General features: G+C 39.0%; 1 protein-coding gene across 1 annotated transcript in view; it reads right to left on the reverse strand.

The window, feature by feature from the left end:
• Positions 1-1,631: 1,631 nt before the first annotated feature.
• ANO2 (anoctamin 2) overlaps positions 1,632-14,122 on the reverse strand; it is a 192,591-nt gene continuing 180,100 nt past the window's right edge. Inside the window, exons 21-25 of the mRNA XM_026862090.1 lie at positions 13,468-13,620; positions 13,311-13,363; positions 11,436-11,617; positions 4,219-4,324; positions 1,632-2,745 (exon numbers count right to left, since the gene is read on the reverse strand). Of these exons, the coding sequence (XP_026717891.1) occupies positions 2,464-2,745; positions 4,219-4,324; positions 11,436-11,617; positions 13,311-13,363; positions 13,468-13,620 (776 nt within the window). The 3' untranslated portion in view covers positions 1,632-2,463. The remainder of the gene's footprint in view (positions 2,746-4,218; positions 4,325-11,435; positions 11,618-13,310; positions 13,364-13,467; positions 13,621-14,122) is intronic.

Consider the following 14,122-nt stretch of genomic DNA (forward strand, 5'->3'; position numbering starts at 1 on the left):
ATAGTGATTAAAACAAAGCATGATGATAAATTGGGAATCCAGAAGTCATTAATTCTTTTAGTGATCTAAACATCTTAAGCACTCCTACCTGGGACGTTAGGTGCTGACCTTCTGCAACATAAAGCCCAAGTGCACAGTCCAAAAGGCAGCCGTTGGGACTCGGGTCAGGGAAGGAGCCGGGCATCCTCCGAGGTGATTCATCTGCCCATCTCAGGCATCAGTGTGGAGATGGGACGAGCAGCTGGCTGGTGGTGGCCCCTCTCTCTCTGGTGACTGCAGAGGGAACCTACCTAAATGTTAATAGCTCTCTTTTGGTCAAATGACATCATCTGAGGCTCCCCAAGTTGCAATTACATGACTTTTAGGCCTGACAGGCATGTAGTTCACCTGACCACATGTGACTGCAAAGTACTTGCACTAAGAAAAAGCTTAAATGGTATTTAAGAAAAAGAAAATTTTTGTATGGTTTTCCTATCTATCTCAATCAATTAGAAACACAAAATATATACACAGTCAATAATTTATACACCGTACATTGTGTCAAGAGTTCTTCAAATAGCTTGTTTTAGATAATGTATATATATAAAAAAGAGAGAAACATTGTAATACCACATATTTTTTCACATTTACAAGCTGTATGTGTAGTCTTGAGCATATATAGTCAAACTGAGATCTGGGCAATATCCCTAGCAAATAGTTATTAATTAAAAAAAAAAAAAAATCAGAAGAGGGAAAAACTGTCTCTGAATTAATTTAAAATTCAGCAAATGAGTTTTGACAGGGGAAAAAGAAGAAAACATTTGGAGAGGTCAGATTTTTTTCAACAAAGTTAAACATTTGCAATTTTATTCAAGTTGACGTTATCATTTCAGATTTGATCTATTATATAAAAGGGATAAATAAACATAAATGAAATTTTTAAAATGAAAATCCAAAATGAAACCTTTTATTTCAGCCCACCCTGAAACAGTTTACCCATTTTTATTTTCTTTAGTTTAGGCACTGAATAATAATAATTAAAAAAAAAAAAATTCCACATCTCCCATTAAATTACCAAAAGTTCTCATAGAAAAAATCTTTCCATCTAAGAGAACAATGCAATTCTTAGGCTCCAGAAACATATAAAATACCATTATAATGTTGAAGAGTAAAATACCATTATAATGTTGAAGAGCAAGCATATTGTATACAATGCCTGAAACCAACACTTCTTTTGTGTTTTTGATGGTTTTAAAACCATTGTTGAGAAGACAAAATGAGAAGAAAATCTTTTATCCAGGCTCTGAATTTCAAGTCGGGTTAGAGACAGAATCAACAGTGAAAGAAACAGAATTTTTTAAGAAAGTTTTATTTTCATTCATAACAGAATAAAGTTATTCATTAAATGCTCTTAGATGAAAGCTTCGTTAGTGAATATGTTTATCTTCCAATGAAATGCAGTTCTGCAAAATATTTTACAGTAAATGCACAACAGCAGCAACTTTTTTTATTTTATGCGCAGTGTACATGACAATGCCACATGATTTACAGGGCTTGATTCCATTCTCACTCGTCAGCTTCTCACTGGTGTTAGTTTAGTGGCCCAGTTCCTCTTGATACTGGCTGAACTCCCAGTCTAAGCAACATGCAGGGGTTTGGGGTTTTTTTGGTTGTTGTTTGGGTTTGGGTTTGTGTTGTTTTGTTTTGGTTTTTTGTGTTTTTTTTTTTTTTGTTCAGGACAATGAAAAACAATGATCTTCCCTGGTTCTAGCAGCTTTACTTCATTCTGATGCATATGTTGTGGCCTCTCTGCTTATTAGCGCATGCATTCAAGCTCCTGCTAAGCAAAACACAATATATCTGTAGATGAAAGTGCTGGGTGATTTTCATTCCTTCTGTTCCCACAGCTCTGTGCCCTTAGCAACAGCCCTGCATGCCCTGCAGAGGCAGCACCCAGTGGCAGTGTACATTAGGAAGGCACAGTGACTCCTTGAGACTCCACGTGTCTATAAAGGATCCCCTGGCAGCTACAAGGTGTGGGACCATGCGTTGTGCGCACTTTGCTGTGATCGCTCAGATCTGCCAAAAGACAGATACTAGAGCAGGAGTGCCCTTTCTATTCCCCATGCCCCGCAGGGTGTCTGCAAGAAGAGGGATGGTTGTGGACCTACCATGGAGCCTGCACGAGCGAGGAGAATTCCTGCATGTCTACCCAACGCAGCATCACCACAAGGACCAGCCACAGTCACAATATAGCCCTTATCTTGCACTGATAAAGTCTGAAAATGCTGCAGCCCAGATAGCGTATAAAATGTAACAGAGACCCTTGCGTATGGAGTTTCTAAGGAAGCAAAAGAAGTCTCCTTTTTCCTGCCCATCTCTTCCTTGACTGTCTCTGCCTCCCTTGCTCCAGGTTCAGAATCACATCACTGAGGAAGCAGGTATTGCAGAGGGAAGCACAGTATGTTACCCTTCCCTAAGGAGTCACACTTCTGTGTGCTGGGAGCTACAGGAGGCAAAGCTGCCTTTCGGACTTCGGTTGAACTGACTGAAGCTGGCAGCCCGGATCCTTTCGCCTTTGGTCCCACTTTTGTGTTTCTGCTGGTCACGTGCGATGAAGCTTTCAATCAGCTTCAGTTTTTCATGCTCTTCCTTCAGGAAGAAGTCAACAAGTATGACCTTCTCCCTTTTGATCTGTTCACTGATGTCCTTGGGGATGTCAGGAATCATCCAGTCAACCAGAACGCTGAGGAACATCACCAAATTCTGCAAACACAACAACAGATGTGAAGCAAGTATGAAAAATCCAAACTGCTAGCGCAAAACCAAACCTTTGTTATAGCTGTGAGGCAGGTATCCCGCATTTTGCTGACAGTGTGTCATATTAAACACACGCTTCTGTTAGGTTTGAAATGGGAAAGGACTTGGATTCATCAAATGATGCATGGCCTAAGGAGTTAAAAGAGCCTTAGTCTCTGCAGGCATCCAAAGGTGCTCAGTTCTCAACAACAAATTCATTGAGACTGAGTTGAGAATCCATCACTATAAGGGCAACATCAGTGAAAGCATCCTCCAACACAACCATACCCATGTGTTTCCAGTGTGGCCTGAGCAGACAGCAGACAACTTTCATGGTCTTTGTGTTCTCAAATCCTTGTGTCTGCTGACAAGCAGAATTTTTTTACACTGCCGCAGTGTGCAAACCACAACCCTGGATCTCGGGTGTCAAGGTCATGACAGGTGATGCTTATAACACAGAGACCAGGCAAAAAATTTTGCTTGTTCGTGAAACTTATAGAGAAATTATGCTTTGGGGTTCATATTAGCATGATAATGCTTTAAAAACTGCTGTGTTGTATAATGCCTCAAAATATGTGAGAATATTTATAGTCAAGGCTACTAGCATGACCCCTCCATCCCTTTCTGAGCCAATGGAGCTAATTAACCGGGGAATGTACTCTGGCAGAACAACAGGCAGGCTATTTGAATGCCAGCATAACCAGTTGGTTTCAAATGTTTTGCAGCCAGCGGTGGAAAATTACTGAAGATAGAGAAAAGAAACAGAAGAGGGCAAGATGAACCTGACAAGGCTCATAGTCGCACTTAGGAATGTTTGGCAGATGAGAGGAAAAGAGGCAGATTTCATTATGAGGAATGGGCCCAATTTGGCTGTGGAGGGATCCCAGATCATGGAGGGAAAGCAGAAGGCTCGTGCCATTCAAAAGGCAAGCCATGATAGCAAATCCCTTGACAGTGAAATCTCTACACTGGGGAGAATTCACTCCATTTACTTGTAGAGCAAAATACCTTGGAGGATTTATTACTTCTGTTTATTTCTTGCTTTGTGTGAAGATCAGCATTTAACACGCCTACACAGCATTTATGTGATATTTAGATGTGGTGTCCCTGAGGGTATAGAAGCTGACAGAGAGATCTTAACTGAAACATTCAAGAGCCTGGGGTATTTTGGGGATCACTGATAGTGCCAGGGGCTAATGAAGGCTGTGGGACTTCCCTTCCAGGAAGGGAGGGGAAACATCTGCTGAAGAAGTGTGCCACAGTGCTTGGAAGGGAGAGCTGCACCCACTGACACCTCAGCAGGATGGGTGCAAGCACATCAGGCTGGATATCTGCAAACAGAAAAGCTCTACTGGACACCGGCTTCTTTGGCACATGAATTTCTAATCCATTTATTATGATATTTCTGTGTCGGAAAATGCGGAAACTCAACAGACTTACCTGAAATAGAATAACAAAAGCCAAGCGAGCAGATAAGACCGCCCAGTACTGTTTAGAAAACTCATACTGATTTTGGGACCAAGGTGGCTCTCTGTAGTCTTTGAACCTGTTGATGGAGACAGCTCAGTCAGCACACAGTTCCAGCAATCTTCTGCTGCACCAATTGCTTTGATTAACACGACTTTCCAATCACAAAAATGAAAGAATCAAACCCTCCAGATGTTCCTACTTCAACACTTAGTATGAAATACAACTCCAGGATTAAAGCTGGACTATCTTCACTGAATTTAGCAATTTTAGTGTGGTTTTCACAGTTGTAACCAAAATCAGAACATTGTTCTAATGTTGGAAATTTCCAGATTTTCCAAAAGCCCCCCCCCCCCATTTTTTTTAAAATGTTAAATTGATCTCAGTGTACAGGGAATAAAGGGTTGAAATTAAGCATAGAGATAGTCCAAGGCATTTTCAGACTAAAGGAGACAAGCCTGCATTCATCTCACCTAAACTTTGGTTAATTTAGGGAACAATTCAGCCCACATAAAATCTGACTCACACTTTGGTGGTTCCTGTCTTTGCATTAACGACAGGGGGAGCCATGGGAAAGGCACTTCCTAAATTAACTGTCTAGCTTTAGACAGGAAAAAACAGAGCCTTAGTGGTTTGGTGTAAAGACTGATGCTTTTAGCTTTATCATTAATCATTTGGAAGTAAACAACAGGCTAATAAAAGTCACAGATGCTCCTAAATAGGGAATTTTTGCAAATAGCAGGAAACACAGAAAGCAGTAAGAAATACAGACAGGAAACACAATGAGAATAATCTGGGGAAATGGAAAATAATTAAAAATAAAACAATTGAAGGATTTTTGAAAGGATAGAGTTTGAAAGAAAACGCAATGAAAATAGCCTGGAGCTTACAATGACCAGCAAGTTAGCACAAGTTTGAAATACGGCAGCAGGACAGTATGACTTGTGGATGTACAAACAAAAGGCACGATGGAGCTGGGGGGTATTAGCCCTTCTCTGAAGAGCTCAGGTAGAAACCACACCTGGAATGTTGCATCCAGCCATTCAGCTGTGGGGATTTCAGAGAAAGGGGAAAAAAAAAAAAAAAAAAAAAAAGCAACAAATTGAAGGCAGTTCAGCAAAACAATCTAGGGGCTGAGTAGACTGACTCACCAGAAAAGATTAAAGAAGAGCACATGTATTGCTCCACTTTGGTAAGTAATAGCCACAGTTGGACATGATAACCATTCACAAATTGTGCCCTTAGGACTGAAAGGGATAATTTAGTGCTGTTCACAGTGTTTGACTAGGAGTAATGGGATGAAATTAAGAAAGGGAAAATCTGTTTTGAATACCACAAAACCCTTCCTGACAGTAAGATTCATTAGACTGTGGAAAAGCCTCCATCGGGGGATAATGGAGAAGGTTCATATATAAAATCTGTCAGCTTCAGTTTGCAGGTGCGCTTACCAAAATCACCTTCGGGTTCTATCCACATGATTTTGCATGCTAAATTATACATTTACAATCCTCGCACCCCTTATATCCCCCCCGCACCCCCCAAGAAATTCACTGTGAAATGCTGGATGGAATTCTGTGCTGCACCTTCTTGAGACAAAGGACATAAGGCACAACCCACAATGGGGAGAGGGAGGAGGGAGGGGAGGAGAAAACAACTTTAAATTGGGGGCTGTATTCATCTACAGAAGCACTGTCTGGGCTGTGTTAGACCCTGGATTATTTGATTTGTTCAGTGCTATCCTGTTTTACGCAGGATTCCTGTTTGCTCCTGTGCTGTGCCTGCACTGAGATTCCCCCTCTGGCACCTTTCTGGATGATGTGGACTCTCATGCGTTGCTCAAATCATTGTACCGGGGCTGCAGCGAGGGCCAGAGTCGGTTCCCTTGAATTTAATCTGTTTGAACATCAAAGCCAAGGAAAACCTCTGAGCTTGTTGTGGATTTTGCCTAGCACTATAAATCAATCCCAGTCTTGAAACGGAGCCCAGGTTCACCTTGGAAGGGTCAACCAACTGTGGTGGGTTTTCCATTTAATGTACTCTGGGCTTCACAGATTATGTAAGTGTTGCAGGACGTCAAACCCTGTGGAAATTTCACCTGGCTCAGCTTGAAATCACACTGCTTATGATGCTTGAATCTACATTCAACAGAATATTAGCAAAAGATTTATGGTAAAGGGAGATGTCAGAGCTACATACAAGGTAGCTGGGCCTCCTCCCTACCTCCCATTTTAATTATTCTATGGCACATGGGACCTCAAAGTGCAGTAACCCAGGCATTTTCTAACCACTATATTCCACAGGGAGTTTCTTTTTAATAAAGGTCATCTTTTCCCTCACCTCTTCAATTCTTCATTCTTGAAACATTTGATTCAGCAGGTATGCTAGGAACAGCAAACAACCGGTGCTGCAAAAACTATTCTGTGTCAAAAATAGCAAACAACACTAATTCCACTGAAAAAGGAGAAGAATATGAAGTCGTCAATGTGGTTTGAGAATAGAGCACAGAGAAGTTCTGAGGGAAAAAAATCAAAATGCACACTGAAAGTAGAGAAATATTGGGGAAGTGAGAATGGATGGAGAGGACCAGACAAGACTTAGACAAAACTGAACTGAAGCTAGAGCTGAGAGAAATACACTAGTATATTCACAAATATATTGTGTGGGGAAAAAGAATTGTAGAAAAAAAAAAAAAGAAAATGTGTACGTAGGCGGAACTGCAAATCAATCTAAATAAGCTGATCTATTTAATTTCTTTTTTTTTTTCAGCTGGTCTTTGACAAGAAATTGAAGAAAACATGACTGAATAGCCATGAAATAGTGCTTCAACAATGCATTTAAGAATTGTTCAGGGAAAATCCACCACTGATGACTGGGTGTAGAAGAGATGAATCCCAGGGCATTAAGAAAAGTAATTAATTCAAAGACACTTCATAAATTTGCTGAATATTGGAGCAGACTTGTGTTAAGGGAAAAGTCCCTTTAATGACTCCATATCTGCTGCTTTCTTCTTTGCAGTGTTATCAGAGTGCTTTCATGTACTCCATTATCATACCAGATTATAAAGATTAAAAGGGCTAAACCAATAAAAGTGTCACATAACTTAGCGAGGTTTGCTTTTAATTTGCCTTCAGCCACACAAATGTTGTTTTTCTCGGGAAAAAAAAAAAAATCATTACAACTAATGCTATGCCTCAGAATGGCGTTACAGCAATGTTTATTTGGAAGCAGTGTCAAAGAGTTCATAGCATTGTAGAAAATGCTGCTCGAAATATTCAAGGAATGTATTCTGGATGTTTGGTGGGAGAGTTGTTTCTGGCTTATTATGGTTATTTTTAAGATACCTTAATCTCTGGCAATGCCCGTAAGGAGGAAAATGCAGGCTTATTGTAACCACATTTATCTCCAGAGGTCACAGAAATCTAAGAATAAGAGAGGTCAGCTTGTTCCCAACATATTTGCCAGAAACAGAAAAACAGATTTTATTTCCAGTTTAAGGGACAGCGTTTGTTGCCTGTCTCTTGGGACACAAGCTAGATGCCCCATATTTTATCACAGGGAGAGTTCTGTCTAAAGCTGAGAGTTTGATAAGATCCAAATGAGACGGGTGATAATGAGCAACAGCGAACGTGGATGCTGACATCTTTTTCTAATTGTTTCCTGATAATGGAACACAAATGCGTTCAGAGTTGTTTCTCATTTCAGACGAGCACATGGTCAAATATTTAGTATGTGCTTCTTGTTTGCAATCAATTTTTTTATTTCTTTTTTCTCAGTGGGATGGACTTGATATTATCAGGCAGGGACTGCTTTTATTTATACCTGGGTTATTCCCTCCTCCCTGTATTTTGGCTCTGTTGAATCCATGCTAATCTGAGGAGTGCATTTCATCACTGTTGTTAATGCACACATTTCCAAACACAGTGGCAGTCATACACGATGAATAGAGGCCAGAGACAGAGACCAGGTGAATAGCAGCAAAGTCACAGTGAAGTAGAGGATCCCCCTATGGATCAAGATGATTGTTGAAGGAGAATGCAAGCTCATTTAGGGATAAAAATTAAAAAGTGCTAGGAACAGAGCAAAAAAGCATTTCACAGACTTACAAGCCTATCAGAAAGTATGGAGATACTGAATACTCTCACATGTAATATTATACTAAGAAATAATTCCTTGCAACATGCCAACATGGGTAATATTTTATAATATTTTGAGAAAAGAAAGGGGACAAGCTCCAGGCTTAAGGTACTTTACCCTGTCTGCCACAATCTAAGCAGCAGGTAGAGCACAGCATGCAGCTTTAAGCACTGGAGAGCTATTTTTTTTCCCTTCTGTCTGCCCTCAACTCTTATCTGACCTCCTCCCAAGAGACAGTAGAGATTACTTTAACAAAGTTCCTCACACCAGGACATGGCTGTGCTGAGTTATACGCTCTCTCTTTACCTGCTTTAAAGTTAGGAAGCTTCTCTGTGCGCGCATCTAGCCTCTGCTGTAGTCGAGGTAAGAGGTAGGTACATCCCAAAGGCAATCCCAAGAGCGGTGCCTGAGGTAGAGGGCCAGATTTCTCTCTGCATTTACCCCGCTCCCAGCAAAGGAACTGAGATGTGTAATTTTTGTGGGTCATAGCTGGGTGAGATAAATACCGTGCTTAAAATCTTAAGACTTAAAGACTAAAGACTTAAAAGTGCGATTTAAGTCTTATGATTAAAGTCTGCTTGCACAGGAGCAGGAAGTAAACATGCACAAACTACATTGAGCAATGCCAACTTTAAGACTTCTTTCTTGAAAATGGTTACGTTGTGATATTTAATATATTTTCTAAGATGGGTATTGACTTGTAGGCCTCACTGAAGGACTTCCATTTACCCCTTCTCAAGCTATTTGAGCAAAATGTCTTATTCCCTAATAAAATCAGAACGGAAAAAAATATATATATATATTTCATGGGAGGAAGGTATGTAGTCTACATTTTGAAATGTGCAGTCATTTAGAAGCAAAGGGAGGGTTTGGGCTACTTCAGGAACCTAACTAGAACATGATCCCTTAAATAATCAGTGAAAAGAAGTGAACCGTTCTGAAAGTACAATTTACAGCACCTGTTGGAAGTATAATTACAAAGTTAATTTCTCTCTTTGCTTTTAAGTGGTTGCTCGTTTCTAAATTAATTTCTTTTTAGAAAGGTAAAATCAGCAGATATTTAAAATTAATTGGACTTTTAAATTAAAATGTTTGATTTCTTTCAAATATTTTCTCTCACCAATATTAACGAGATCACAAAGACAAAAATGTGCATCCTGACTACCTTTAGTTATAAGCCTTCGATGTCACGCTGAGAGCTGGTTTTGCAGATTTAAAGAGGAGACTAATAGTCTTAATGTTAACCCTATAAAAAAATGCCCAGCTGCCTTAGCTATCTCTATCTACTCTGTAAATACAATTTCATAGAATCATAGAATGGTTTGGGTTGGAAGGGACCTTAAAGCTCATCTAGTTCCATCCCCCTGCCATGGGCAGGGACACCTTCCACTAGCCCAGGTTGCCCAAAGCCCCGTCCAACCTGGCATTGAACCCTTCCAGGGAGGGGGCAGCCACAGCTGCTCTGGGCAACCTGTGCCAGGGCCTCACCACCCTCACAGTAATAAACTTCTTCCTTACATCTAATCTAAATCTACTCTCTTTCAGTTTAAAACCATTACCCCTTGTCCTATCCCTACATGCCTTTGTAAAAAGTTCCTTCTTTAAGAAAATATTAATGTCAGATATGAAGAAATGAAGGGATCACTTGACGTAATAATGAAGTCTATCTCAATTTTGAATAGAGATTTATCAAGAACAATGAGTTCAAGTGAACGGGAGGAAAGAAGAAATAATTTGAAAGCTCTAACCAGAAAACACTACTTGATATTTACAATATCAGCAGTATTTTCTGACAGTATCTGAGCTTTTGAGAAACAAGTATTGCAAGAAAAGGCCAGTCTGATGCTAGACAGTATGTGACTGTCACCTGTAAGATTTGTCTCCTAATTCTGTTCTGCTTGGTAACTGATTTTGTGCCCTTGTTTTGACACTGATGCTGAGAGAATATAGTGATAGATTTCAAGAATCCCACCTTTGGCACCTTAGCCAAAATTTGTTCTCAGAGTAAAACCACACAATGAAAGCATGAAAGACCTGAGTTTGAGAAAAGAGACTAGGAAAGACAGAGGTGAAACTAATTTTAGAACCAGGACAGGTTCAGATAGCAACTATCACGAGTACTAGATTCAAAAACTTTGTCATACATTGGAAAAAGACAACGAACTTATGCAGATCATGCATTTAAAAAAGGGAGGTCAAATAAAGACCTGTGTGGAGTAAAAACCATATAAATGAAGGCTATTCTTCCAAACAAAATAGAAAAGTAAGTTTTTTGATCATTTCTTGCCATTGCAGAGGCTAAGCACAATGTGATTTCAAGGGAGTCCAAAAGGAAGGAGAGGCAGGCTGTTGAATATAGACCTAGGGAGCTCAGTACTGAAGAACTTCGGGTTTTACTGCCTGAAAACAGCTCTTTGAATTCCTGCATATATTTATAAAAAGTCAAAGTTACTTTGAGAGCCCTGGAACCATGTCAGTGTTTTCTCATGCAAATAGGTATCTGCACTGCGGGAGCGGTGTACTGGACATTTTGGACTTTAGAGGAAGTCGAGCCTTGTTTCCCCAGTCTGAAACAGTGAATCTGAAATGTAAGACATGTAGATGGGGACCGGTGCAGGTTTTAAAGATGGGCAGAATATATTGAAAACTCAGATCTCATTAAGTAAACACTAAACTTAATAAAGAAAAAGAAAGCCTGGTTCTAATTAGTGAGTGTCCATTTTAAAAACTCATTGTTTTTGATGAAAGTTATGTCTTTCAATAAAGAAAGGATTTTTTTATTATTATTATTTGAGTAAGTCTGACTAAATTGTTACTTTTACCTTTTAATGCACTGGAAAAAACCAACAAAAAACAACAACAACAAAAAAACCCACCAAACAACAACCTTCTAAGGAACCTTCTAACATAGTGAGAATATTCTAAAAGCTGTACTATTAAAACTATGTTTTTAAAGGCACAAATATTATCAGTTCCCAATTGGAAAAATATTGTCTGACAAAAAAAACCCAAAGAAATTACTTTGACTAGGCAAACTGTCATTAAAAGTACTTTACCTGCAGAACAAAACATCATGTGCAAATGGGGAGTTTTCTGGCTGTGTTCCAGCCTTGAGATGACTGACATTGAAGTATGAGAGCGTGTGGTTGATGAAGCCATGCATGGTTCCATTTTGACTGTATGCGTATTGATACATAAGGCGTGGAATGAAATCAGATGTGACAGCAATTACAAAAGCCTGAGAGGGAAAAAAAACAAAAAACAAACAAATAAACAAACAAAACCCAACAAACCAAAACAACAAAAAAACAACCAAATAACAGCGTCATGAATCTATGTCTATCATGTTTCAGATGAAGTGAATTCAGGTGATAATTTTCATGTTCAAGTAAGTTTAGAGTGGTGATGAAGTGGGAGTTAAATGGCCAGACCTGGTACGGAACACATATAAACGCACAGTGACCCGCTCTGTCTCTTCGGGAGAACGTTGTACTTAGGGAAGTAGAATATTTCTTAGAGCAGAGTAACAAAAGCAATTACTGTACTGTACATTTCTCCAACTCTTTTAATCCCTGGAGCCATTAGGAGGTCTGGCACTAGTTTTTCAAAAACTACAAGACATAAGAGCTAGCTGGTATAATTTGGTGTAGTTACACGGTGTTATCTGAGATAAACAAGTTGACTGTGAGGTAGTCAGCATTTTCCCCTCCGCACCAGGATTTACACATCTGAACTCAGTGGATCTCATGCTGGTATAAAACTGGTGTAAGTGTGAAGTGAGACGCAGAAGTATCTAGATCATATCAATAAGAATTCATTAAATTCATTTAAAACTACATTTTGCTAAATATTTTTTTTTTTTTTTTTTTTTTTTTTTTTTTTTTTTTTTTTTTTAAATCGGGTATGCACCTATTTATATTTCTGTAAAGAAAAAGTAGTGAACTGATATTTTAATGGAATCCCAAGGAAAGAAAAATATCCAGCATTTGTCTGCCACAGAATATAATCAAGGATCATAAATCTGCAAAGTGTATTCAGATAAAACCAAGAGGCTGCAGAATTGTGTTCATCCGGCACAGATCAGTGCTGGAAACCTGAAATCTATACCTGACAGCAAAATTATGGGTATGTGCCGGGCTGCACGGATTTCCTACCTTAAATCCTAGAAACTGCCTAGCCATAAGTGAACAGTGCTCCAAGCCAAACTGCACCACTTCTCTGGAGGCATTACGGTACTCCCAGTTGCAATGATAGCTGGCTTACTGCTACAGAGTGATGTTGTGCTAGAAGCTATTGTACGAGATAAATTGCATAACACCTCTGCACAAGTTTCCCGTTCAGTTGTGACCACCATCTGCCTTCCTAAAGTGTTTTGATGTCTTCGTCTTTGTTATTTTACAGTTAAAGGTCTTTTCCAACCTAAACGATCCTATGGTTCTATGATCTGTGGGTCAAAAACCCAGTAGATAGTATTATGATTAAACTCCCGGGGCATGATGCGTCTTTTTTATCTTAAAGCATGTACAGGAAAATTTTACTTAAAGGAATGCATGTAGAACAATAAACATATCCGTATATCAGACAGGCTTTATGTTCTTGTTCTATGAAATAATATGTTTTTTCATTAAGATTTTGTAGCCTGGAGACTGTGTAACCCAAATTAAAAGTAAAAAATAAAAAAAAAAGCTACCTTTACAGAAATAATTATATGAATTAGTCTTCCTATCCTACATAGCACAAGGATAGAGAGAATGAGTGAATCATCTTGTTTGTAATTAATTCATGCTTTACACTTGCACAATAATGAACTGGATAATACTTATTGTACTTTATAGCAACTGAGAAAATTAGACTTCGCTTTTAAATTATGTTGGGGGGACAATATAAGCTCCCAAGATCATGATTAGAAACTGGTGTAACCAAATACTTACATTAATGATAACTGAAAACTTCCCAATACCACTCAAAATGTTGTACCAAATTCCTATAAGTGAAAAAACATTCATTATTAATGGATTTACTATATTTTTTCTACTTTCTTATTGAACTTCTTATCTTCACTGTAATGTGTTTGTTTTCGTTACTTACCTATATCTTTTGCTCTTACTGTGTCTGGCCTCCTCAGCTCAGTAACAAACTTTTTTGCGTCAAGCCGGACTTCGATGACATTGTTCAGAAGAGCAAAGAGAGGTGCCAGAGGGAAAGAGGCAACAAAAAGTGTGACAAAGCCAAACTGGATAACTGAAAGAGAAATATGAAAAAATTTTGATCTTCTGAAGGGAGCTGGTAAATGCAGCTGACAGCAAATTGTTGATGAGTTTTGTGGGTTACAAACCCCATAAAACTCCACAATTTGGTCCCAGTAATAAATATCACAAAGCAAGTCCAGGAAAGAGAGAAACATTTGTCACTATGCTTTATGAATGTTTCTAATAATGCTCCTAGTCTCTAGCATAGGCACAGCCAAAGTAAATAATAAATTTAATAAAGGACAAAGGGTTCAGCATGTATTCTGCATTTATACATGATTATAACTGATTAAGACTGTGATGTTCTTCCCTGTCCTTTTGCCTGTAAGGAAAATTATATGCAAGCGAGCAAGAGGAGAAGATCTACAAGGGGTAACTGTTTCTTCCCAGATTCCTATGAAAAATTTGGTGGCAATATGTCAAGAGCAGGAACAGAATCAGTATCTTTGTGGATGCATGAGCCCGTGGTGTCATATAGCATTTTTATCCCTCCC

Source organism: Athene cunicularia, assembly GCF_003259725.1.
Source record: "Athene cunicularia isolate RWA chromosome 1 unlocalized genomic scaffold, athCun1 chr1_part2, whole genome shotgun sequence".
Classification (NCBI taxonomy): domain Eukaryota; kingdom Metazoa; phylum Chordata; class Aves; order Strigiformes; family Strigidae; genus Athene; species Athene cunicularia.